Source organism: Microtus oregoni, unplaced genomic scaffold, assembly GCF_018167655.1.
Source record: "Microtus oregoni isolate MIOR12 unplaced genomic scaffold, Mior012 000005F_ref0000423, whole genome shotgun sequence".
Classification (NCBI taxonomy): domain Eukaryota; kingdom Metazoa; phylum Chordata; class Mammalia; order Rodentia; family Cricetidae; genus Microtus; species Microtus oregoni.
Genome location: NW_024543064.1, coordinates 47,556,957 through 47,584,177, shown reverse-complemented (window position 1 = coordinate 47,584,177; position 27,221 = coordinate 47,556,957). Strand labels below are relative to the sequence as shown.

Sequence of the window (27,221 nt, the reverse complement as noted above, 5' to 3'; positions counted from 1 at the left end):
CATGGAACATTGTAGTTGAGAGTTATGGTAGAAAGCACAGGTCAATTCATGAATTAAAGCCAATTGTGTTTGTCAGAAAATAAGTCTTTGGTTTCTTCCTAGGCAGGAGGACCACTTTGGGGTTTTTGTCTTTTTTTTTTTTTTTTGTGCTTATGCTTCTTCTGATGTTTGTTTCTGCCCACGCTGAAGATGAACAGCAGCCAAAAGGGATTGCTGCCAGAGCCGAATCCGGTACAGATTATGAAAAGTTTGAACAATCCTGCCATGCTCCAAGTTCTTCTGCAGCCCCAGCTGTGCGGACGAGCAGTTAAACCAGGTGAGCGCGCACGGCCTGCTTGAGTGCAGGCGGCGGCATGGTTATCCTGCCGCATTCCTGTATGCGGAATGTAGGAAATACTTTACGGGTTGAAGCACACTTAACACTTGTCCAGCTCTTTCCTAAGAACTATTAACAATCATTAATTGGCTATCTAAGATGGTTATCTGAGATGGTTCTATGTCTTGGTTATTTCGTAAGTACAATTTACTTTTGTGTCCGTTTCCTGTGCCGTTAGTAAGGTTCTAACTATTAAACCTTCTGTTGCGGTGAACTTCTAAACCCAGTAACAGTGACACGCCACTATGCCACCTGGGTGAGCCAAGTGTGGAACATTCCTTTGTAATCATTGCGGTGATTTATCTTGTGGAATGTGCTAATTTGTTTCTCCGTGTCCGTCTTTCTCTGTCGTAAAGGACGAAGTAGTTTCCCTCTGGACCAGATGACAAAAGCATCATCCTCCAGTTACCCAGATCTGTGTATGGTCGCTGTACTTTGATTGTCAGAGTATTCGGTATTCTTTTTCTGGTATTTCCTTTGAAACAAACAATTTCACATACACAAGCTTTCTGTGTTAGCGTTATGAGGAAATGCGGAAGTTTAGAGTAAATATATTTAGTGTAAGCGTGCTCGGTGTGTTTATTCCAGTTCAGTCCCAGCTGGCCTAATGCCGACTCCCACCCGAGGCAACACAGACCCACAAGTTAAGGTCACTGCCTCTGTGTTGCTGTCCCCTAAGTCCCCGGCTACAAGCTAACTCTCGGCTGTCTGAACTTCTGACCAACTAGCGATAAAAATTTGGGAGTTGCCAGAACCCTTTCATTTGGTAATCCTCTAGAATGTTTTGTAGGGTTCTGGAAAAAAACATATGTATGATTATAATTTTACTAGAAAGGACTGAGCAGAAATATGCAAATGAAGACACTTAGTGTGCAGGCGTGACACTTTCCAGCATGCGATTAGTAGGGGAATATTTTTTTTTTTAGAAAAAGTATTGATGTTGACAACTTCATTTGTGTGTATAAAGTATTCTGATAGCTCTTTGCTTCCCTTCATCTCCCTCCCATCCCTGTCACACACATCCCGTCATACCAGTCTTTTTCCCAAACTCATGACTTTTGGTTTTGCTTTATGACCCGTTGAGTTTAATCGGGCCCGTGGGGCCATTGGATTGACTATCCGTTGGAGCCAGTGGGTCCAACAGCGTAAGCCGACGAGTCTCCTTCCTGAATTGGCCAGTAGAATTGACAGTTCATCAGTGAGGTGTAGAGAGGGCCTCCTGAGCCCATCTTCCGTCTATGCCTGACTGTTGGTGGCCCGTTCTTTTGCCCACCCAGTGCAGGCATCTGCAGCTGCTATGAGATTGTAATTGTAATGGCTGTGTTTTACCCAAGAGATATTTCACAGCCATCTTCTCTGTCTTCTGGCTCCCCCTTTCCGCACGGTGTCCCCTGAACCTTAGAGGGAATGGTATCAATGTCTTGTTTAGGGCCAATCTTTGGTCAGTTACTTATTCTATATACCTTGTGGGGCCATGAGTCTCTGAATTGCATTCACTACCATTCACTGGAAAGACAAGTTTCTCTAATGAAGGCTGAGGGCAGTGTTTTTCCAGAGGTACAAACATGAATATTTAGAGGGTAGCTTGCCACTATGTCAGCTGCTAAAAAACAGTGCTCAGTTTCCATTTTAGGATTCATCGTCTCCATGGCCATAGGCTTTGAACCAGGTTTATAGAATCAGGCAGGTGGATCAAGTCTCAGATCCAGTCAGAACCATTGGTTACCCGTGTAACAGGAGTGCCGCTGGTGCACAGGACGTGGCTGGCTTGCCAGGCTGGTCTTGTAGCTCACAGAGGTTATCTCTGGGTAAGACCATTGATTCCTTCTCTCCCCTAGCAGCCTGCATGGCTTTCCCAGAACTGTGAAAACCACCAGCAGGCACAGAGGTGCAGCTCAGTTCTAGCTTGGCTTTCTTTTTTTATATTATGTATCTAGGGTATGTAGTGTATACGGTTTGCTTTCTGTGTTAGGATCAACACCATGAGCAAAAGCAACTAGAGAAGGAAAGGGTTTGCCAGTTCCTCTCACAGTTGATCGTTGAGGGAAGTCAGGGCAGGAACTCAAGCATGAGCAGAGGCAGGACCACCTGCCCCGAGGTAGCACCGCCCACAGTAGGCTGGGCCCTCCCACACCAGTCATTGATCAAGGAAGTGTTCCATAGGCTTGCCCACATTTTCTCAGTTGAGAATCCCTCTCCCAGATGACTCCAGTCTGTGTCAAGTTGTCAAAAATAAAAACAAAACCCACTAACTAGCACAAGGCGATACCTCATCCTTGGCATTGAAGGTGTTGATTAATAACTCCCAGCTTCCGAGAGCAGCTGTTCCCAGCCATACAGGGTCTTTTTAGGAATTGGAACTTTGTGGCAGTTTCATTTGTATGCAGACCCCCCTTCCACACACAAATATATTACATCTAGATTTTCTGGATTGTCCTAAAACATGGTGTTCACACATGACAGCCTCCTGCTGGTTGGTTATTGATTGGCACCGGGCAGGAGTCCTGCATTCCTGTCATTCCACGGCGCTTCTCCTGATGCAGTCCGAGGTGGCTCTAGTGTGTCGGGTAGGAGAAATTGTCCACACCTTTGGATTGTGAGCATCCTTGATAATTCTGCCCCGTCCACCAACACTATATATTTCCACCCCACTTCTCTGTTTGAATTGGTTTGTGGTCACATAAGAATGTGGTTTGGTTTTGCTTTGCTTTTTAGATTTGACTTGATTTTTTAATTTGAAAATTATTTCTATAGTATGAGATTTCTAGAGCTGGAGTTGCGGGCAGCTGACATGGGTGCTGGGAATCAAACTCCAGTCCTCTGCAAAAGCAGTGTGTCCCCCATCACTGAGCCATCTCTCCACTCCCAGGAGTATGCGTTTTAATATTAATGTTACCGTCTCTATTTTAAGATGTTTTACTATTTGAATGGGTGGAGACGTTTTTCTTAGTCTTGAAGAGTAAGTCTCCACTTCAGTGAGCACAGGCCGAGCTGATCCTGCATCCCCACTTCAGTGAGCACAGGCCGAGCTGATCCTGCATCCCCACTTCAGTGAGCACAGGCCGAGCTGATCCTGCATCCCCACTTCAGTGAGCACCGGCCGAGCTGATCCTGCATCCCAGTTGCACTTTGGTGTTTTCCTGGGTAGTGGGTGGGTGCTGGGAGCCCAAGTGTGCACCACACTGCTGAGCTGCACCTGCAGGCCTCGTGGCAGACCCGATGAACATCTAGGTCCTTTGCAGATTGAGGTAAAATTGCAATGAGGATTTGTTTTTATTTACGCCTATACTTTTATGACCTTGGGTAAATAGCTGGTTGTAGATTTGAGCCATGTTGATGTTAAGTTGGTGTGTTACCATTCTTTTTTTTGGATACGGACTCCCTACCTAACTGGGAATGACTTAGTATTTTTTCTGTTGCATGCACATTATGAACAGCTATTGCCAGGACCTTTTCTGAATGCTACTTTATGATATATTGTGATATATATGCATACTTAGATGAAATGAATCATGTGTTTTCTATCTTATAGTTCTTTTTTCTCTTTATATTATCTATTCCAAAATTGCCTCTTCTGACATGTGTGTGGTATTTGGACTCAGAATTAAGAGTGTAGTTACTCTTTATTCCTTATATCTAGATATACAGTTGATTTCTTTAGAGATGAGGTTCTCACTCTGTATTTCTGGCTGGGCTGGAACTTGCTGGGTAGACGGGACTGGCCTCAGACTCGGAGATCTGCCTGGCTCTGGCTTTGAGTACTGGAATTCAAGCCATACATCACCATGTCCGGTTATGTGTAGTCACGTTGCAGCCTTTCAGGTTCTATGATGTAAGAATTTCTGCGCATATATATTATCTTCAGTGAAGGATTTTCCATAAGATCTTTAAGGATGAGGGTTGCATCTTTTCCCATGCCCTACCTTCTGACAAAATTCTCCCAAACACCTGATAAGGTATTGAGGGACTGGAGAGATGGCTCAGCAATTAAGAGCTTGTGTTATTCTTGCTTGGTCCCAGTGCCCACATGGTGGTAACTGTGTTCCAGGGAATCCTCTCTTCTCGCCTCCTTGGGCGTCAGGCACTCTGCACTTACGTGCAAGCATGGATAAAGGTGCTGAGGCCTCTGTTAGTACCATGCTGCCAGCACAAGCTGTGCTGGGTGCTGGAGACAGGCAAGCCTGCGTTTGGTGTTTAAAGACAGAAAGTGTGGGGATTCTAAAGCGGCTTCCAGGATCGAATCACAAGGAAAGAAGTCTGTCCCTCTTAGCCACTAGATGAAACTCCCTATGCAGGTTGAAGGTTGTGAAAGAGATGCTTTTGGAACATGCTGTATTTTTAATCTCTTAAGTCACGCGGTTACGGTTTTACTTTGACTGACTCTGATCTTCTCAAAACAGTTCTTGGAGTCGCACCCAGCTTGTCTCATCTGCTGAGCCCATCCCTCCCCTCCGCGCTGCTGCACTTCAGTAAAGCACAACAGGTTTGTACACAGCACTGAAGATTCAGAGTGAAGACTCCCCCTCCCCCGGCCCCCCTAAATCCTCCTGCCTCCATCTCCCAGGGACTCCCAATAAGCATGCCAGACCTTGTCAAGCATTTTGCATTTTAAAAATATCTGCCTGCCCTTCGCCCTTTGTGTTATTAGGGATTGTCCAGGAGTTTACTGATGCCGGCCAGAGCTCCGCTGCTGACTTGACAGCCCCAGCTTTATTTTGACTTTTGATTTTGACACAGAATCTTACCATAGTTGCCAAGGCTGGCCTTTAACACATTCTATGAACTTGTCATCCTCCTGCATCAGCCTCCTGAGGAGCTGGAATTATAGGCCCGTGCAGCTGGACCTGGTAGAGAACAACCTTTAATAAGGATAGCTGCGTAAAATCACAGAATGAGTGTGTGTGATCCAGTGCTGATGGGGACAGCCCAGAGAACAAGATGAGTGTGTGTGTGTGTGTGTGTGTGTGTGTGTGTGTGTGAGAGAGAGAGAGAGAGAGAGAGAGAGAGAGAGAGAGATCCAGTGCTGATGGGGACAGCCCAGAGAACAAGATGTGTGTGTGTGTGTGTTTGTGTGTGTGTGGTGTGTGTGAGAGAAATTGTGATCCAGTGCTGATGGGAACAGCCTAGAGAGCTTAACTTACTGATTCCCACTTGTAGAATATTAAGAACAGAATTTAGTGGTAATCTTTGCTAGATAATGAGTCAGTAGTTTTTTCTCTGTGTGGTGGGGTATAGGGAGATAGACGGAATATGTGCCGTGGGTGTGGAAGTCAGAGGACAACCTTGGCATCATCGGTCTTGCCTTCTACCCTGTTTGGGGCAGGCTGTCACTGTTTGCTGCTGCATATGCTAGGCTAGCAGGCTCAGGTTTCTGGGAATTCTCCCTTCTCCACCTTCCATCTTCCCATAGGAGTGCTGGCATGTTTGTTTGTTGTGGGTTTATGGGATTCGAACTCTGGTCTTCATGTTTGCAAGCACTTTGCCCACTGAATCATTTCCCAGGCCGAAAGCAATAATAGTTTTAGAACAAAGCAATTTATACAGTCTTAACTCAAAACAAGTTTATAGAAAGAAATGAGCGGTAAATCCTAATATTTAAATTTTAATCAGTGTTATAAAATAGTTCATATGTTTGTGAGAGCAAAGAATATTTTTTTATGTTTTCAGATAAGTGTTTTAAATACGCACTTAGACATAAGTAGCTGACGTAAGTATTTGCCATATTAGAAATAGATATTACTCATTAATTTCAGAATATAGTTAAAGATACACAGACCTATGCACAAACCAGTTATTTTCTTACACAGAGGATGGAAGAAATGTGTGGTGCTAAAGACAGCTGTTTTGTTATTTTGAGATAGGGTCTTGCTGAGAAGCCCAGGCAGGCCTTCATCTCAGAATCCCCCTGCTTCTGCCTCACAGGCACTGGGGTTAAAGGTGTATACCACTACTAGTTGTAAAACTAGCTTTCTGAAGGGAGAAAAAGCCCCTCCCCCACCCACAGTAGTTATTCCGTTGCTGAGATAGAAGGCCCTCGGAAGAGCCACTTGGGAGGTTTTGTTTTGGCTTCTGGGTCCAAAGGGATCAAACTCATCCATTGTGAATATGTGAGGTCATCTGTCAGAGGAGGTGTGGTGGCAGGAACAGGAAGCTGACGCTCACATTTACCCAGATACCGGAAGTAGAGAGAAAGAAAAAGACAGGAAGTGGAGCAAGGCTATAAACTCTTAAATCCCATCGCTAGGGACTTACTCCAGCATTGGGCCACCTTCTAAAGGTTCCAGTCCATGCCACCAATTATTCAAAACACCACACCATCTTTCTTGTCTTTTCCCTTCAGGACTCCTGTACGTTGAGGTACGTTTTACTCGTCCACGCGCTCTGTTGAGTAGCCAGCCACATGTGATCGGTGCTGCCCCGTTATGGCTCCAGCTTTGAACAGCACATTCTCATAGTCACCATTGTTTCAGGGAGCATGAGAAGTCAGATGTGATAGCTTGTACCTCTAATCTCAATACTGGGGGAGGGCAAGACTGGAGGACTACTGTATTTAAGGTCAGACCAGCTACATAGTAAATTCTGGGCCGGCCCGGGGCAACAGAGCCAGATTCTGTCTCCAAACAACAATAAAAACCCAACAACAGAACAGCGGGGCAGGCAGACGTTACTTACAGTCAGGTATGAACACGTATGAACACATGTGAAAGGGAGAGTCAGAGCATGGATAATATCCCCCTCGTGGTAGGACAGCGATCTCAACCTGGGGATTCCAACCCTTCTGGGTAGTGTTAAATGATCCTTTCATGGGGTCCCGTATCAGATATCCTGCATATCAGATATTTATATTACAGTTCATAACTACCAAAATTACAGTCAGGAAGTAGCAATGAAAAGAATTTGATGCTTGGAGTCACCACAATGTGAGGAACTGTATTAAAGGGTTGCAGTGTTAGGAAGGTCAAGAACTGTGTTTGTAGAAAGACCAGAAACGCAGTATTTGCTGTTAAAGCCTGCAAGCCGCTCTATCTCCTGAACTCACTGTCCCCAAAGGACCTGCTCACTCCTCCAAGTGTCTGTCTGTCTCCTTGGCCAGGAATGTCCTCCCTGAGTACCACCTAACTGGCCTAGTCTTTCCCTAAACAGCCTTCCGATTTCAGCACACATGTTAGGTCCTCAAGAATGCCTCCTGGAATCTGCCAGTCTTGAATAAGATTTCCCAGTGGTTGATCATGTATCTGCTTGTATTTTTCCTCCTAGAACTGCCATTTGTAATCTTAGGAATATGATATATAGGGGCCATCATATTACATTTCTCACTAGGTGGCACACTATTCTCTTCATTAAAAAGCATGCAAGAAATATTGTCAAACGATTTATCCGTAAATTCATATTTCATCATCGTTAAAGCGGGGGTGGGGGTAAGGGGTGGAGAGGATGACAAAGGAAAGAATGTGGAATCACGTTTCAAAGCTGCACGGTCATCTCTTCCGTATTAAGTAATATTACCTGAGGACAAAAGTAGATTATTTATGAATTAAGTGTTTTTTAGGGTTTCTCTATGTAGCCCTGGCTATTCTGGAACCCAGTCTGCAGACCAGGCTGGCCTTGAACTCAAGAGACCAACCTGCCACCATCTCCCGAGTGCTGGGATTAAAGGTGTGTGCTCAGCACACCTGCCTAAAGTGTGGTTTCTTTTTTTCAGACTAACTTGAGCACTGAACTTGAAGCTGAGTTGATTATCTAACAAATAGTTCTCCCATCCTTCCTTAACTTCATGTGGCTTTAACTCTGCAGAGCTCGGTTGTGGGTAGTGCGTCCCCCTTGCTCCTCCAGGCTCTGTCTCACCTCCCTTTGGTCCAGCAGCAGCTGATGAAGTTTGATAGCGCCCACACTAATAATGTGAGTGTCTCTGCCCACTGATGGGGGCCGGGGTGCGATTTCACACACGTATCCGTCTTCCCTGGGCTCTCTGTTTCTCCCCCATGGGAAACGGTCTCCCTTCACCCCTGCTGTAGAAGCCTGGCTTGCTTGGAGAGCCCCCCGCCATGGTGCTGCAGCCCGCGCTGGCAATAGGGCCACCACTCTCCCTGAAGACGGACCTGGGACACCATGGAGACACGCACAAAAGTAAGTGACCTTTTTTGCTGGGAAGTTCCTGTGCAGTCAGCTTTGAGACTTGATAGTTTACCTCCATCCCTCTCTTATTTATAGGATGATTAAATTTAAATCTTGGTGATTTAAAATTTCAAGAGCCCCGTTGCCTCGTCTGATATGTTATTAATGGGCTTGCCTCCATGCCAAGATGAGACGGTCCCTGCTGGATGGCCTTTAATATTTCATGCAGGTTCACAGCAGTGCCAGGCGAAGACATGGCTTCCCTTTGACGCTGACATGCTGCCCACTGGGCTCACGGCATAGTCCCCGTGTCTCCATTTCAGTTGCACTGAAGGAGCCTCAGCCCTTATAAAGGGAATAGCTAGAGTTTGTAAATTTAAGCCCTGTTGACTTGAGTCATTTTAAATTACGTCTTAAAATGATGCCTTGAAAGACAACTGATCCACATGCTCTGGGCACGTAACAGGCAGGACATTTTTGTTTTAGAAAACTAGAAATACACCAGGGTTTCTTATTTTATTGTAATTTAGAGAAATGCTTCCAGTTGGAAGCTTGATTGAAGGGTCCGACGTGAGCATGCAGAGGGACCAGTGGCCGTTTAAGTTTCATGCACATAAGTAACACACACAGTCTCCTCCACATAAAACTGGCCAGATAATTCAGTCGATTCTGACTGCGGAAATTGACCAAGGTTAAATTGCCAAGGGATTTCTTGCTATGATCGGAGTCTGTCGTCCTAAAAGCTTTGACTTTCTATGATTACGAACTATGAAAATGTTTATTCCTCATGTTAATGCTAGCGGATACACAGCTCTCTCTCGTGTTCTGTCTTAAGAATGCTGACAGTTCACCGTCTAAGCAAACATATTCTGAGAGATGGAGGAGCCAAAGCTAGTCCTCTACCAGCTAACAAACCTTGTTAGTGAATTTGTAGAATGGAATTTTGATCTAGTCATCAAAATGAACTGTTTTAATTTCTTTTTGGCCTCTTGTTTTGTCTGCTTTTTATTTATTTATTTTGAGGCAGGGTCTCATTATATTGCCCAGGCTGGTCTTGAACTTGCGAGGTCACATGATCTTGCCTTGGCCCCTGAATATTTGGGAGATGCGCATCCATGCCTGGCTGATCTGTGCGTCTTTGTTTATTTTTAAATTTGAAATTCATTTCATTTATTTTTTGTTTGTTTGTTGGGAGAAGGGCACACATGCGCTATGGCATACACGTGGATTGGGCGGAGCAGCTTGTGGGAGTTGGTTCTCTCCTATCCCGGGGTCATGGGATTTAAACCCTGCCCAGGGCTAACTGCCTTTTTCTGCTGAGCCATCCCACCAGCCCTGACTTACTGATTTTTTTTAAAAAAAATAAAAGTGAGCCCTAATTTCCTATGAAAACTTTTATTCTTTTCAAGATTTTACTTCCTATAAGTAAAAAATATAACTTTTGTTGATTTAGTGTTTGTCTATTCCTGAGCATTGACTTCAAGGACAACAGTGGCAGTCTGGGGTTTAAGTACCAGATCTTTCCACTTAAAAATAGTGTTGATTTATAGTATTTGTGAATTTCCATGTGTAAATCTTCAACCGCTGCCAAGGCCAAGTTGCCAGCATAAAGACCGCAAACTCAAGCTGCGAAGACATGGGTGCAGCCAGCTCTTAACAGCTGCCAAAGGCTTGCTAACCAGGCTTGCCCTTGAGTCCACATCAACTGAGGAAATACTGAATTCTTAAAACCTGAGACTCAGTTATTCTCTTCAAGTATAGAAGCAACCAAATTGCAATGATTGGGCATTTTAAAGTACTGATATAATTTAACTGTCAAAAAAAAAGAATCATAAGCTTTTAAAATAATAATTAAAATATATCATTTAAAATAATATTGAGGTTAATCTTAGAAATTATTGAGAATTTTAACAGCATTATTAGTGTCACCCGCTGGACCCCACAGCGCTCTGAGCAGTGCAGAAGGGGCTCCGGAGCCTCGTGTAACTAGGTTCCTTTGCCTCTGTGTTTCGCTCCAGCATCTACTCTGGTTCCAACACAAACGACACTGGCAGCCGGCCTGGGCATGCTGCCATTCTTCCCACACCAGCTCACTGCCGGACAAGCCGGGCCAGGCCGTGGGACCACTCAGGAGAAGCAGTCCGCCTCAGCGAGCATCACTGAAGCTAGTTTCTCAGGGCCGCAGCAGTATCTGCAGACCTTCCCAGGCCTGCCCACTGGAGGCCCACTGTCAGGCCACCAGAAGACACAGCAGAGCCCAGCAAAAGGCCCGGAGGTGAGGAAGCACACAGGGAAATGGATATCCCCCAGGCTGCCTTTCCTCTCCTCTTTGTCCCCGAACTGTGGTATTGTTCTGCCACAGCCAGTGGCTTGTGTGTGTTGTTTGTCCCCACTGCCTGTTTTCCACATCTAAGTGGCAGCTCCAGGTTAGTTCTGGAGCTGCTGTGAATTTTTTAAGGGTTGAATTTCATGCTCATTTGAATGTTACCGATCCCTGGAGCATAGCAAGCATTCAGCAGCCATGCACTGAGTGAGCGAACATACGGCCATGTGATAGGCATGCCACACGCAAACCCCGATTTCTCTGAGGCTTACAAAGGTGTTTGAGACAGGTTTTGCTGTCCAGACACAGCAGCATTGGCCAGGAAAGCATCAGGAACATGAAAAGTCTGTGGCTCTCCCAGACAAAAGCGAACACTCAGGATTGCATTTCTTCATTGTGCTTAAAAAAAATAAAATAAGATCCGTATGCAAAGAAAACTAAACTACTAGCTTTATCTTCCATATCTAACCAGAACTGTGGTTTTAAAAGTCTTGACCAGAGAGTAAAGCCATCTCTCGGGAGAATGTGGAGCATAGTGAAAGCTCAGCCCCCACCCCTTCCTTTTCTGTTAAATGGATGAGGTCCTTGCTTCTCAGAGGAATATGGAAGCGGTGGTCCTATCTGACATTGTCGTCTGAAGAGTTGGCTCATGAACTAGAGACAAGCAAGCTTTGCTTGTGTCATTTGGTTTTACCCACATAATGAAAATTTAGATCTTATAATTAATGTGAATACTTGCATTTCGAGATATCAGATACAGAACTGGTGGTTGTTTTGTTTCTCGCAAAGATGAATTCTCTAAGATCAAGTGAGAAGATACAGGATGCCTCAGGTTGTTCGCCACTTGTAGAATTCTGTTTATTTATTTATTTATTTATTTTTTTTATTGGGGTTGTTGAGACAGGGTCTCTCTGTGTAGTCCTGGCTGTCCTGGAGCTTGCTGTGTAGACCAGGCTGGCCTCTAACTCACAGAGATCCACCTGCCTCTGCCTCCCGAGTGCTGGGATTAAAGGCAACTAGAGCCCACAAATGATCACATTGTACAAGATATATTGAAAAACAAATCTTTTTGTACTTTTAATTTTAGTAAATAATTTAAATAAGCATGTATTAGTTGTGTGACACGTAAGATGCTGTTGAGGACTTCTGTAACTTCTCGTGTGTGTGTGTGTGTATGTATGTGTGTGTATGTATGTGTGTATGTGTATGATGTGCTGTGACAGTCCTCATTCTTTTTCCACCGCTCATTCACCACCCCATCCTCTGTTTCTGGCGAATAGGCTGCCTCTAAGAATCAGACTTCACTCTTGGGAGAACCACCCAGAGAAATTCGGCTCAGTAAAAATCCGTATTTGAATCTGGCGAGTGTGTTACCCAGTATGTGCCTAGGTAAGCAGGGCCTCTGCGTCAGCTCTAAGGGTCCCCGGAGACGATCTGTGATGACTTTTCCTTTCGTCTTAGTTGACAGTCACCATGCTTTATTGACAAAACTAAGCTCTAAATCACGAACTTATTCTTTCGCCATAATCCCATTATTTGGATAAAAAAGAAAATTAAAAAACTTTAAAAAAAATTTTTCACAACAATATTTTTATTTAGGCAAAAAATCCTATTCCGTTCTTACTGCACCATTAGTGAAGATAATGAAGGTGGTGGGTTGTTTGAAGCCCCGCGGTCATTTGCCATGTGGGTAGAAACATGGGTCTAAACCAGAGCTTGCAGCGCATCCGTGTGCCCTAGATAAAGGACTGCCGCTCGGCAGAAATGGAGTCGACCAGGGCTTCCTTAGCGTGGAGCAACCCTTACTCAAACACAGTGCTACAAAAAAGTCAGTCTTGGGAAACCGAAGAACACATTCATGTCGTCCGGGAGGGAAGAGGCTGGGTTCATAGAAGGAACCCTGTGACTTTTATTTATTTTTTTATTTTTTTTATTTTTTATTTTTTTGGTTTTTTTCGAGACAGGGTTTCTCTGTGGCTTTGGAGCCTGTCCTGGCACTAGCTCTTGTAGACCAGGCTGGTCTCGAACTCACAGAGATCCGCCTGCCTCTGCCTCCCGAGTGCTGGGATTAAAGGCGTGCGCCACCACCGCCCGGCACCCTGTGACTTTTAAAAACCAGTAATAGCACTAATCAGAAGCCGTCTACATCGCTCATGTAGGAGGTCGTCCCTAAAGATGATTTTAAATGGAAAAAGGGAGAGTGAGCCCTGCACGATTGCAGTCCTGCTGCCAAACCTGTGCTCTTAGAGGCACGCGCTTGTGCAAATGCAGACAGTGTAAACTGAGCTCTGACAGGCACGCGCTTGTGCAAATGCAGACTGTAGCTAGGAAAGTGTAAACTGAGCTCTGACAGGCACGCGCTTGTGCAAATGCAGACTGTAGCTAGGAAAGTGTAAACTGAGCTCTGACAGGCACGCGCTTGTGCAAATGCAGACTGTAGCTAGGAAAGTGTAAACTGAGCTCTGACAGGCACGCGCTTGTGCAAATGCAGACTGTAGCTAGGAAAGTGTAAACTGCAAGGAAAGGATTTAATATACATTTTTGGCATTTGACGAAGTATCCTCTTTAGCATTAATTATCATTTTTCTGAATCTAGGAAAGTGTTCTAATGTATCTCTCTGCAGCACACTCTTCTCACGTAAAATCAACAAAGACAACTTTTGCCTTAATAAGGGTGTTTAATTTGCATTTCGTATGCATTGGTGTAGAACAGCAGTTTTTAACTTGTGGGTCACAACACCTTTGTGGTTATATATCAGATGTTTACATTATGATTCCTAACAGCGGCAAAATTAGTTATGAAGTAGCAATGAATTAATTTTACGGTGTGGGGTCACCACAACATGAGGAACTGTATTAAAGGGTCACAGCATTCGGAAGGCTGAGAGCCACTGATGTGTACAGTATCTGTCTGAGGGTCGGGTGTAGAGCTCAGTGGTAGAGTGCTTGCCTAGCATCCCTGAAGCCATGGCTTCGATTCCCAGTACAGAAAAAGAATTGAAAAAAAATTTATTATTTTGCCTATATGGCAAGCTTCCATTTTCAGTTAGTGAAGTAGATGAAGCAGTGTGTAATACCTCCTAGAGAAAATAAATATAAATATACATTAGTAACCTATCTGAAACAGGCTGTATTAATGTGTTTTATGCTGTTTGTAGTGTGTTTTACGCTGTTTGGTCTTGCTTTTGTCTTTAGCCACTGCAAGTAAAGGCACGCCACACAAGACTGGAATCGCAAGCAACATTCTGGATGCAATCTCTCAGGGAAGCGAGTCCCAGCATGTCCTGGAGAAATGCATCACTTACTCGCCACCTTTCGAGGATTATGCCCAGGTAAAGGACGCACAGGACATGATGATAGGGAGAGAAACCTGACACCACTGAGCGTGGGAATAGGTCTACTCTAGCACTATGAGAACACGGGATAGTTATCTCTTTCCCATCACCTAAAATTTGGGAATAGGTTCAAGAAACTATTTAATATTATTTTAAACCAAATATTTACCTCTTATGGTTTTACTCTTGAAACTACAGCCCTTATGCCACACCCAGCCTGTCACCTGTTTTTCGGTGGACGTAGCCACATCCATTCATTTACATATTTCCTATGGTGCAGCCGTACCCAATGGAACAGACTTGCACAGTTTACAAGGTTAAATATTTATGCTACCTGACTCTCTCCTGAAAATTCTTCTGACCTCTGTTTTACGAGAGTATAAACCTTAAGAACCCAAAGGGGAGAAAGCAGCCTTCATCCTTCATCATTGCTGAGGTGGAGGAAATGTTTGGCAGCCTGGGCTGACCTTAACTCAATGCTCAGCCTCTGGAGTTCTGGCCTTATCTGTGTATGTGTATACCACTGCATCCAGCTGTATGCCAAAGCCACAGAGCATAAAAGAGCCAACCCCCGGGATCTTTAGGTTTGTTCCAGGGCTCCTGTGGATACCCCACCTCTGGATGCTCAGTTCATATCTGTACGGTGTCACGTATGCAGTCTTTCTGGGCAAATCTCCTTCACGCATTGGAGCTCTGTAGATCACATATGATAGTTAATGTGTTGGAAATGCAATGCAAATACACTGTGTTGCTTAGGGAATAATTACAGAAAAAGCCGCACAGTTTTGGTGCGGGTGCAGTTTTTCGAATATTTCCAACATACAGTTGGTTAAATGAATGGTTACAGAACCTATGAACGTGGAGTATGAGTCTAAATTATGTCCTAAAGATAAATTAATATGATGAGGTAGTGGCCTGCTTAACTTAAAAAAAAAAAAAAAAAAACGGGGTCAGAACTGAAGTCATGAGGAAGACATTCTCACTTCCTAAGGTTCTATCTTTGTTCATGGATACAGTAATGACGCAGATAAGCACACTGGAGATTGATTATACGTAAGGGGCAAAAGTTAAATTATTGGAGGTAAAGTTATTATGAATATACAGTTGCAAAGATTAGAAACAACCAAAATATTCAGCTAAGACTGAGTAAGCAAATTATGTTGTTTTTACCATAAATATAATTCGGAAATTTAAAATGATGTAAAATAACGTGTAAACATATCCTAAAATCGTCATTAATAGTCACAAAATGTGGTTTGTATAGGAGAACAAGGTGTACTTTTCAAAGCAGAAGAAACAATACATTTTTAAGAATCTAGCAACGGTATGCATTTTAAGCATCAAAGGAAGTTCCCACTGGTCTGTACTGAGCTTTTCATTGGAGTGTGACATTTGAAATTCGTCTTCAACTCTGCTAACTCGGTTCTTAGATGGTGGCGGTGAAGCCGATATGTGCTGTGCGGGGTCTGTATGGAGTTGGTTACTCTGCTGTGGAGAGGCTCTGAGGCGGAGCTTGCATCTCCATGCTTTGAACACTTGCCACTTCCTTTGCAACGTGTCCTAGTCTGCTTTCCTGTCACTGCGATAATCACCAAGACCAAAAGTGACTTGGGGAAGAAAGGATCTACTTGGCTGGTACTTCCAGATCAGAATCCATTGTTGACGGAAGTCGGGGCAGAGGGACCTGGGATCAGAAAGCCTGGAGGAAAGTCAGGATGGAGGGACCCGGGAGCAGGAAGCGGGGAGGAATGCTGTTCACTCTTTGGCTAGCTCAGCTAGGTGTTTTCTATATAGCTCAGACCCACCTGCTTAGGGATAGTGCTGTCCACAGTATACTGGACCCTCCCAAATTAATTATTAGTAAAGACAGTCTCTTACAAACTTGGCCACCGGCCAATCTGACCTAGGCAGCTCTTCAGTTGAGGTTCCTTCTCCCCAAGTGACTCTAGGTTTTTGTCAAATTGACAATAAAAACTAACTAGGCTGGGCAGTTGGTGGCGCACACCTTTAATCCTAGTACTTGGGAGGCAGAGGCAGGCAGATCTCTACGTGTTCTGGACCAGCCAGATCTAGTTCCAGGGCAGCCAAGACTACACAGAAAGAACCTCTGTCTCAAAAAACCAAGCAAACCAGCCACCCCCACCCCAAGCTAGACAGGACACAGTGGTGAGCATTTATCATTATCACCAGCATGGACGAGGGATTGAGCGAAAGGGTCTGTGCATATTAGGCAAGCACACTACTCTTGAGCTATATCCCAACTCAGTTTTTAAACATCTTTTAAAAATAGTGGGGGATTGCACTTATATATGTTAGACTATGTAAACATTTCATCTTTCTCCCATGCCCGTGAGTTCTAAACGACCCCCGGCCTTTTGCACGTGGAAGAGCACAAAGGCGTAACTTCCGCTCTGTATTTCTGCAGTTTGCGAAGTCCGTGTTGCTCTAGTTGCTTCCAGAAACTGTTTAAGCTTTTATACATAAGGACTGGGAGAGATGGTTGTGTCAGATACTAGATAAAATAATTTCTCCTTTAAGTAAAGCTATCACATTTAAGAATTTAATATTTGGTGTATATGAAGTTATTGTCATAAACCCCTGATAAAATCTGGAGTAGACACTGGGGAGATCCAGGCAGGTGAGTTCAATGCCAGCCTGGTGTACAAAGCAAGTTCTGGGACAGGTAGGGCTGTTACACAGAGAAACCCTTCTCAAAAAAACAACAAAAGTCTGGAGTAGATTTGAACAAAGTAGTCTTTGTTGGAAGTATTGGAGAATAACCAGTAGAAACTAAAGGGAGTTGGGTCCTGAGAGAGGGGAATTCCCTTGATGACAGCCATGTTTCTGTGACTCTTTGCTTGACTTCTTTTTCTGTGCAAACTCTGCAGTCTCACTGGCCTGCGGAGTTACAGAGTAAGCCTTAGGACTCTTGGGTAAGTTGTGGAGTGAGAGGTCCTGGAACAGGGAAGCGCATGGGTAGGAGCACCCATGAGTGCAGCCCGAAGTCGTCATGGAAAGGGGGCCCAGACGCACTTGGCTGATCCCTGAACTGTGTGGTGATGACGGCATTACGTTTTACTTGAATGTGCATTGCCATCCATCGGGTAGCGTTAGCAGACTGCTCAGAGAACTGTGGAAATATGTCAGTAGTTTAATCTGATAAATCCTAAAAACATTTGTTCAAAGTATATTGTATGAAAAAATTTTAATTAAACTTTAGAAAGAAGATGTAGGTGTTGAAGGAACTAAAAATAAGATGTAGGTGTTGAAGGAACTCTGTCTAGACATTAACTGACCACGTGAGCTAACAGTACAGTTTGTAACAGCCATACCTAACGAGTTTGGACTTTTCACAAGTTCAAGCTAATAAACAAAAACAAACGAGGGGCTTATAGACTCATTGCGGTCGTATTGTTTTATTTCAAATGATCTTCATTTCAACAACAACAAAAATCAATAGAAATGTAAAGAAATCATAAATTTAAATGCTTCGTCTTTAGGAAGCACACTACTTGATGGGGATTAGGAGGTGTGGCCTTGTTGGAGGAAGTGTGCCACTGGGGGTGAACGTTAGGGTTTTCTAAGCTCAAGCCAGGCCCGGTATCTCCCTCTTCTGCTGTCTGCTGATCCAGATGTAGAACTCTGAGCTCCTTTTCCAGCACCATGCCTGCCTGCCTGTTGCCCTGCTTCCCACCATGACAGTAATGGACTAAGCCACGAAAACTGGAAGCTAGCCCCAGGAAAATGTTTTCCTTTGTGAGAGTTGCTGTGGTCATGGTGTCTCTTCACAGCAATGGAACATTGACTAAAACACCCGTATGGGAAAAGCAGGCAATACAGAAGAATGCTCATAAAGTATCTTTAATGTTGGACTTAGGAGGCAATGGTATAACACAATCCCGAAGAGCTAAAGCGAATCACACATAAAGAAAGACGTTAGGTCGTGTGGGAGCCATGTTGCTTCAAACATGGTGTCCACAGAGGAGAGGATAAAACAGTCAGATGGAAATTTTCAGTTTGAAAATTATAATAAAGCAAAGTAAAACCTTGGTTAGGGGACAGCAGTCGATGTCAACAGGGAGAAGAGTGACAAGGATGGCATGCAGGTCACTTGAGATGATCCCAGCCAACAAACGGGAAGGAAAAAGAACCTTAGCTGTGTGGGCAAGGGCATGCTGAAGCATCAGGAAAAATTAGCATGACTCAGAAATCCCGAATTGCTCTCTAATAGTTTCACTCAAAATATATATGCTCAGGAGAATTTGAATGTGTCCGCACACCGGTGTATGCACTGGTGTTCATGGCAGATTATCTGCTAACAGCCAAAAGGGAAAAGCCCAATTGTCCACCAGTTAGCCAGCAGATGAACAGTAGAATATTGTTCAATGGATGGACCTTGAAAGTGTGCAGAGAGAAGTTAGTTACGGAGGCCTTGTTTATGAGGGTTTGTGTGAAATGTCCAGAATAAGTAATCTGTACAAAAAGTCAGTAGATGATTAATGTTTGGGGAGCGCAGAGGAAGAACCAGTGGGGATGTTGCTGGCACAGTGAGAGGGCGCTCTAGAGTCAGACTCAGTTCGTCCAGCTCTGTGCATAGAGAATACTGGACTCTGGACATACGTTTAGATGTCTATTTGAAGTTGTATGCATGGGAGCGGGTGCCTGCAAGGGGCGTCGGATCTCCCGGAGCTGGAGTTCTGGGCAGGGGGAGCTGTCCAGAGTGGATGCTGGGAACTGAACTTAGGTGCTCTGAAGAGCAATAGGCACTCCTAACTGTTGAGCCGTCCTGCCAGCCCGTGGACTCCGGTGTTTTAGAAACAAACCTTAAGTGTACTAAATAGAGATGCATATTTACTATACTAAACAGAGGATGCATATTTACTATACTAAACAGGGGATGCATATTTACTATACTAAACAGGGGATGCATATTTACTATACTAAACGGGATGCATATTTACTATACTAAACAGGGGATGCATATTTACTATACTAAACAGGGGATGCATATTTACTATACTAAACAGGGGATGCATATTTACTAAACAGGGGATGCATATTTACTAAACAGGGGATGCATATTTACTAAACAGAGGATGCATGTTTACTATACTAAATAAGGATACATATTTACTTAGTATTTTGGAGGTTTTTGAAGCAGACCATGAAAAATGAATGTTAATTTAGAATCTAATGGCATTATCATCTGAAGTATCTTCTTAATTTAGGTATATACAGTTTGAAATTTCAGATTCTGAGGTAAAGATGAACAGGTCTGTCTGCATCAGATAGATGGCTGTTAGAGCCCCTGTTACAGAAGACTGAGCCAGCTTATTAAATATTTAATACTTTAGTGTAACCTCTAATTATAATCTGACAAACAACAAATAAAATATTCCTTCCTGCTCCCTTGTACTCAAGTAGAAAAAACAGGCCAACACTTATCTGTGACTTTTCAGCATGACATAGTCCCTAGTTTCAGTAATACAAAGGATAATTTAGGAATTCCTTCACTGTTTTCAGTGATGTGGGTTTTTCTTTCCACACTTGGCTTGCTGGCAAGAGTCCTCTGCACTGCGAGCTGCAGTCTTGGGTTTCCCTAGCTACAGGGATCTTTGCTGCCGCGAAGCTGGCTGCCCAGCCTAGGGAATCAGCCACAGAATGTATGATGAGTTGGGGTGGCACAAACCCAAGAATAAACAAAGGCTTGGAAGAGGCTGGGTCTCTCTGTAGAGAGCATAACGCTGCCACCTAGTGGCCAAATCGTGCAAAGGCATATCACACTGTATAGCCCATGACACCACCACCATCTGCAGACCCATATAGATAGACCTTTCAGAGACAACTCATTCATTTGTACAATTAAATGAACTTAAGGTGCACAGCTTACAGCTTGTGGGCACTGAGACTTGTCCAGTGATTTTAAAAATGTGGCACAATGACTTTTGGCAGGTGAACTTTGGGGCAAAGATGAGAAGTTTATAGACAATGTGTCACACGGATGCCTGCATGTCATACAAAGTCCCCAAAGTAGGACTAGCAAATGCAGAGATGTGCGAGGCAAACATGCTTGCCATGTTAAAGGAACGAGAGAGAGAGAGGGAGAGTGCCCTGGCAGGAGAGGCCTGAGCAACATGGAAAATGAAGTCACAGTGGGTGGGGACAGGACAGGTTAGGACCTTACTAGACCCATGTATTTACTTAGAGCTGTATTCTAATATGCAACTGCAGAACATAGCAAGGTCAGCGAGGAGGCAGTGCAATGCAGTGCAGTGTGGTGCGGTGCAAATAGAAATGCTGCTGGATGGCTCTCAGAGCACAGTGGCTGACTGGGAGCAAAGCAGTTTGGGGAGGTTGAGGAAACAGGATGCTGAGGGTAGTCTGGATGGCCCGAGCTTTGCGACCTGGAAAACTAGAACTGTCACTGGCTGAGATGGGTGGGACTGTGGGTGGGATGGCTCCAGAGGGCTGGGGGAAGGTTGGTTTGCATGAACGGTCCAGGATAATATTGCTACTGGTTGGTCATCATGCAAGTCTGGTCGTGGTGGGAGGAGGACACTGGGGGAAGTGCCAGATTGGTGTCGGTACAAATGTGTGGTTGGTTGAGATCAACAAGGAGTGAGGGGAAAGGAAGAGCCCAGCCGTCATCACTCTGGATTGCTCATTGTCTTGGTGAAATAGATGAACCATCTAAGAGTGAAGATGGTGGGTTCCCCCGTGGGAGGTCGGGGGGAGGGGTGGCGAGTAATTCCACCCAGGCCTACCCAAGCCCTAGGGGACCTCCATGAAGTCATAACCACAGTGCTCTGAAAGTCTCAGCATTGTAATTCCAAAGATCAGAGTCCTGGGAAGCAACATGAGAGAACAAGAGGGGAGGGCCGTGCTGAAGGTGAATATCTTCTTGAAAGTATCCACACTGATGGGCAATGATTCTTTGGAGAAGCGTTGTGGGGCATCTTGATAGGGAATGTATACATCCTAGTGTAATTTCACCAAAGTAGAAGGTTGTACGTGTGCGTGTATGTGTGTGCGCGCGTACATATGTGTGTGTGGGGGGTGGGGCAACTTGTCTTTATATATACCAAATGGATGCAGGAGCTTTGGAGGCCAGCAGAGGGTGTCCGATCCCTTGAGGGTGTCTGATCCCTTGGAACTGGTCTCCGATGGTTTGTGAGCTCACTAGTGTGGTTCTGGGAGCCCTTACCATGGAACCATCTTTCCAGCCCACAATGGTTTGGTTTGTTGACACAAGATCTTACCATGTAGCTCTGGCTAGCCATAAATTCAGACATCCTCCTGCCTCTGCCTCCTGAGTGGTGGGATTAAAGGTATCAACACCACACCAGTCGGTAGCAGGTTACATCATAAATTCCCTGCTGCCCTGGGATGCTATTCTAACCCTAATGAGCTAATGTGTAGAAAGTGCCTGGATGTGCTGCATCTTCAGGGTGAGCTACTGGCTCCCAAGGCTGCAGCTTGTGCGGCGGCACTGGACCAGACTGAGCTGTTTAAAGTGCATTTGACATTTTTTAAGATGTCATGAGTCATGATGGCAAGTGTCTTTTCCCATTGGACCATCCCACTGGCCCCTCTCCAGAGTCTGCTTGGGGAGAGTGAAGGGTAGGTAAAGCCCAGGGCCCAGGTCCTTGGAGTGAAGGGTGTGGTGAACGAATGGAGATGTGAATGCTGGGGACAGACAACAGAAAGTTGCTTCATACACTTTCCCTCTTTGTGGCTATTTTATTTTTCTTACTCATTTTTAGTTGAGTTTTTCCCAGAATACTGAGATTTGCTTCAAAAACCTCAGCTGTTATTCCCCATTTCAGCAGTCCTTACAATGCTAGCCATCTTTGATGTACTGTACAGAATGATCCTTCTCACACTGCTATGGAGGTCACTTCCCATTCTTACCAGTGATTTTCTGTGCAGCTCTGACATTCGTGCTCATCTCTTTGATCTCTGTTGATTCTCTGGATGATACAGAACTACCTGAATAAGAACACCCAGTGTCTAGCTGGTTTGGGAGAGTAAGATGATCTGGAAGGGGATACTTGAGGCCCTTGCTTTCTGGAAAGGATGACACATGGGGTACCATGCAGCGTGGAGGGAGGGAGGAGCAGCAGAGTTCTGCCCACTGTGAGAGTGTGTCTTGACCCATATCTTTAGGGAAATCTTATAGAATGGGTTGATGGTTTGGAGGAGGAAAAAGTTGATTCTACCTGAAGGGTTAACTGTGTTAGTGGCTAAGGTCCAGCAAGCATCTTTGGACAAAGGTATTGGAAGATGCTGAGGCTCAATGGCAGACAGCCAGGGAAGAGCTGCATGCATTGCCAGCTGTCAACATGTGGAGACCAGTCTGGTTTCACCTGTGCTCCTCCCTGCCACACACACCCCATAACTTCCAAGCAAATGCAAACCAGCATTTGACTCTGAATACTCCCTTAGACCAAGGTTGTAAGAGTAAGTACCAACAGAGGGAGCCCGGCTTTTCAGTATTCTGTCATTCAAGATCAAACCCAAGACAACTGCTGTGCCATTGAGCGGCTCGTGAGCTCTCACGCCTTTTCTTGACAGAACGATAGAGAAATAGAGCCCTATGAAGCAGCCTCTCTTCTAAGATTCCAAGACAGCATGTGCGAAGTCTCCACTTCCTCATCGGCTGTTCTCACGCTGTGTACCTGCTTCAGCAAGCATCTCACACTTGATGTGTAGGGAAAGGTCACAGGCTGTGCTATACAATCTCACTGTACCGATTCCTACGCCTATGATGGGAAACATTAGGCCCTTTCTGGACCAGAGTCTCTGGAAGGGATCTTGGAAATCTGATTACTTGGGGCACCAAAGTTTTGAGATCTCATTACTCTCATTGCCATCATTTTCCCTGACATCACTCAGCCAGTTCTCCTTCCCAGTTGCTAGGCAGACTTGCGGATTCCTCACACAGGTCCATTTTTGACCTCCATCAGGAACCCTGACACTTGATGTTGCTCTTCGGACTCAGGTGTGAGCAGGGCCAGTTTCCTTCTCCCACGTCCCCTGACCAAGGTGAGGACTCAGAGGTCTGCTTGTAGTTTGTAAAGGCCCTAGATGTGGCAGATTGTGGTGCCAGGATGGAATACGGTCTCTTGCATGTTAGGTTTCTGCTCTTCAACTGAACCATACCCCCAGCTCTCTGCAGGTGATTTCTATAAAGATTTGAAAGTCTGATTTCCTGTATCAAAGGTGTTTTTGTATTTCTTGAATTTTGGTATTCTGTATAATAATCTATAGTGACGCCAACTCAGAATGCTTTCCTTACAGACATTCTTACTTTCTCATAGGTATCATCTTTGAGAAATGAGAAGCGAGGCTCCTCCTATCTCATCTCTGTCCCAGAAGGGGGTCCAGTAGAACTCGCTGGCCAGCACCCTCAGGACACAGGAGTGAACTACACAGAAACCTACTTGAAAAAGAAGCGTGTGTACTGAGCTCCGTGTCTCCTGCCCACTGCTGCGGTCCTCTGCAGTGTCTGCTGCTCATCGCTGCCTTAACTTCATTCACACTAGCCATATCCTTTCGATACGGGTTTCTGACTTCCCAGAATGAACTGTCATGCAGCAGGCAGATCAGCCAAATACGCAACTAGCAATAAGAAACATCACTGGTCGGAGGGCATTTTCCACTAGCATTAGATGTGTCTTAATCCCTATGACAACAGCTCAGCTCACTGGAGAATCAGCATTCCAATAGTCCTTGATTTGGGCCTGGGAACAATTTTGACATCATAAAGTCTGAAGCAATAAATGGGAAACAGTGTTTTGTTTCCTTAGCCTTAGAATGAATTTCTTAAAAGCCAATGTGCTTTACCTTACTCTCCCTAAGAACAATCTCATCCACAGTCTTGAAGGACCTTTCCTCAAACTGCAAAGGTGCTGGTACGGCCAGACAGATGCTTGTCATGCAAACCCCATTAGCTCGACACCAGTCACAAAATACCAACCCAGTGGCAGAGTGACGTCATTTCAGATGCTTGACTTCCAAGGTGTCATTTACCACTTACACCTTTTGTGGAAAACAGTACTACAAGGTTAGTGAAGTACACACCAGGGCCATGTGTAGTCCATGCTGCCCATGAATCAGTGACTGCATTTCGAAATGCCTGGGGTAGAGAAACAAGAAACTGCAATTTTAATGTCCCCACGACTTTATTTGGAACACAGCGAAGCTCACTCATTTACACACTGTGTACTTTTGTATCACAGTGGGAACTGAGTAGCCTCCAGAGAAGCACAGAGCCTGCAAAGCCTGGGACATTACTCTCCCATCCTGCATACATAGGTTTGCGGCTTGTCTCCCTATTGCTTTTATCTTATGGTCACATGGCAAGGAGCCAAGGTTTGTGTGCCATTTCATAGCATACAGGAGTGAAGACAAGGCTGAGACTCGGCAACACAGCTCCCACTGACGTTTCTAAGGGGCTCTGTGGGACAGTGTGTGGGACAATTCTGAGCTGATAAAGCTCTACCTCACTGGTTTCATTCATTCTCTGGTAGTGAAGTTGAAAGATACATCTATTTAATCCAGGTTACTTCTGAAAGAGTGTCTTTATTAATGTCACTTTGGATCTCACCATTTTCTGAAGATCTTGGTATAAATTAGAAACCTCTTTCCATCTAGAAGTTTGTTAAGAGACTACAGCTGATGGAGTTTGGGATCTCAATGATCCTACTATATAGGATCAGATCATTAAAATATTTTACTCGGGATTTATCATTTTTGACTATGATATAGATCTCCAGCATTAATTATTAAGTCTAAAACTGGTACATGTTATATGCTTTATAAAAATTTTACTTGGTCTAATTTATTGCATATACCAGCTTTCATTGAAAAATGACAGCTAAGAAGTTAAGACAATCCTAAGCAGACTACCTATGGCTGCCCAGGAAGAGGCACACAGCAGACTAATGGCTTCTCCAAGCCTGCACAGCCCCTTCCTTTTGCTGCTGCATTTAGTTTCTTCAGCACTTACAGTACAGGAAGGATAGCAGCTGCTACAGTGGAGCTGTAAGGTTAGGAAACTGAGAACTGAAAGATGCTTGCATCACAGCACATGTGGGTCTGCCCATTATCCCTGACAGAAGAGATGTGCAACCCAAATGATGTTAGTCTATGCTGTTATTTTTCTATGTTAAGCTAATGGTTTGAAATGCTTTCAAATTGCAGACTTAAAATTAAAAGGCATACGCATGTGAAGGCTTTAGTATGTTTATTTGTATAAAGAGTAAACAAAGTGCATATAGAGCAGGCCACAGGTTTGACATGGACAGCAACTAAATAAATTTAAATGGCAACTGTACTGTTGCTTCTAAAGAGATCTTGAATCCTTGGGGGGGGGGGAGGCTCAAAAGGTGAAAAAATATCAAACAAGTATTAAACAGCATTAATAAGTTTGCCAGACTCTTGGTCATGAAGAACTTCATGGTTTCACATTGAATCAGAAACTGAACATTATTGGTTACCTACCTATCTCCAAGCAAACTGAGAACTGCCTAGTGAATTCTGAACTCCAGTCTGTTGTTCCCCAGGCTGAGTCTTCTCTTGGTAGTTTTGCAGTATGGGGTGATGGTCATAACAGTGATTAGCCTTTGTAGATGGTATTGTCTTCTGTTTGTGGTACTGTGATAGCTTGCCGGCAGGGATAGTTATGAAGGGGTATGCACTGACATTTCTTAAAGGCAGGTGTCATAGCATCTGGGTCAGAGGAAAGCAGGCTGTGCAGGAGAGCACAGGCCTAGTTGAAGAATAACATGCAGAGTGTCTATGCCAGGTTCTCCCCACAATGGGTACCAGTGCTTAGCCAAGAGAACAGCAGCTGGGCCACTGCACAAACAGCTTGAAATTGCAGTCCTATTGGAGAGCAGGAATAGACTCATTAAGTGGTACTTACTCAATTGGACTATCACTGTGTAGATACTGAGATTTCAGGACAAGGGAAATTTTCAGCCAAGTCCACCAGTTTTTATCTAAGATCAATATGCCAGCAAAACAGCGCCCAAAGTCCTTTGCTATGCAACTGATCATCTAATCTTTCCAAAAGGAGTGCTTAGGCACATTCTAGTTTGGTTGTCATTACTTTTCACTAAATTTAAGCTGTGACATATGCATGTACTCAGATATTTGTTGAGTGGCTTTCTCGGCAGAATATAAACTTTTTCATTTTAAAAAAAGTTTTTTAATGGCTTGGGAGAGAAGGACTTGATAAATGGGAATTTAAATGTTACTCATGCTTCTTATTTTAAAAGTGCTTCAAATCCTTCGATCAGGCTCTGAAAGGTTGTCCGATTAGATGGCTGGAATTCCCAGCATTTTCTCATAAGCTGATAAACCTATGAAAAATAAAAGCAAGAGCAGTACAAATAATGTCAGATTTGTGAGATTTACAAAACGAGATGCTGGAGAGATGGCTCAGTGGATGAAGTACTTGCCCCACAAGTATGTAACCAAAGTTCAGAGCCACGACATACACATTTAGAGAGCAGAATCAGGAGGGCTAGCTTCAAGGAGACCCTGCCTCAGTAAACAAAAACCAGAGCAGTCAAGAGGACACAGCATCAGTCTCTAGCATCTGTATGCACCCACATATTTGAAAACATGTATACCTGTGTGCATACCACACCAAGACACCCCCCCCCCGAATTATTGAAAATAAGGAAAGGCGGTTTCAAACTTAATATGACTATAGATAATTTAGACTATAGAATATTTAGATAATTTAAAGTACAGAAAATGATAAGCTATATAACCCTTTCACCACCATAGCGCCTCACTCTGACCATCTAGAGAGCCTAAGGCTGAAAGGCTCAATCCAGTTTAGAATACAGAAAACTTAAATGCTAGTGAGATGTGTAAGGAAGGTGGACGGAGGGGACAGCTCCATGAGGGGAGCCTTGCTTGAGCATCACTATTGCCTACCCCAAGAGAGATTTCTCTAATATCTTATGTGGATGATGGAAACAGTCCTCTGAAAGAGCAGCAAGTACTCAAATAACCAAGAACCAACTCCCCAGTGCAGGTTATGGGTCTTCTCTCC

The 27,221-nt window shown here is 44.3% G+C and overlaps 2 protein-coding genes across 5 annotated transcripts in view; one reads left to right on the top strand and one right to left on the bottom strand.

The window, feature by feature from the left end:
* The window catches only part of Raver2 (ribonucleoprotein, PTB binding 2), a 79,107-nt gene that overhangs the window by 49,881 nt on the left and 2,005 nt on the right, over positions 1-27,221 (top strand). The window contains exons 5-12 of one of the 4 annotated variants that reach the window (XR_005974379.1): positions 190-316; positions 4,777-4,859; positions 8,171-8,275; positions 8,392-8,503; positions 10,510-10,766; positions 12,095-12,203; positions 14,010-14,146; positions 23,470-23,696. Coding sequence is in view for 3 of the 4 variants with exons in the window: in XM_041652828.1 (XP_041508762.1) it covers positions 190-316; positions 4,777-4,859; positions 8,171-8,275; positions 8,392-8,503; positions 10,510-10,766; positions 12,095-12,203; positions 14,010-14,146; positions 23,470-23,616 (1,077 nt within the window). In the remaining variant the exon portion in view is untranslated. Of the gene's footprint in view, positions 1-189; positions 317-4,776; positions 4,860-8,170; positions 8,276-8,391; positions 8,504-10,509; positions 10,767-12,094; positions 12,204-14,009; positions 14,147-23,469; positions 25,231-27,221 lie in introns of those variants that run through there. The other 3 variants (XM_041652828.1, XM_041652829.1, XM_041652830.1) reach the window with 3 other exon arrangements.
* Positions 25,381-27,221, bottom strand: part of Jak1 (Janus kinase 1) — a 116,369-nt gene continuing 114,528 nt past the window's right edge. Inside the window, exon 27 of the mRNA XM_041652827.1 lies at positions 25,381-26,517. Coding sequence (XP_041508761.1) covers positions 26,422-26,517 — 96 coding nt within the window. The 3' untranslated portion in view covers positions 25,381-26,421. The remainder of the gene's footprint in view (positions 26,518-27,221) is intronic.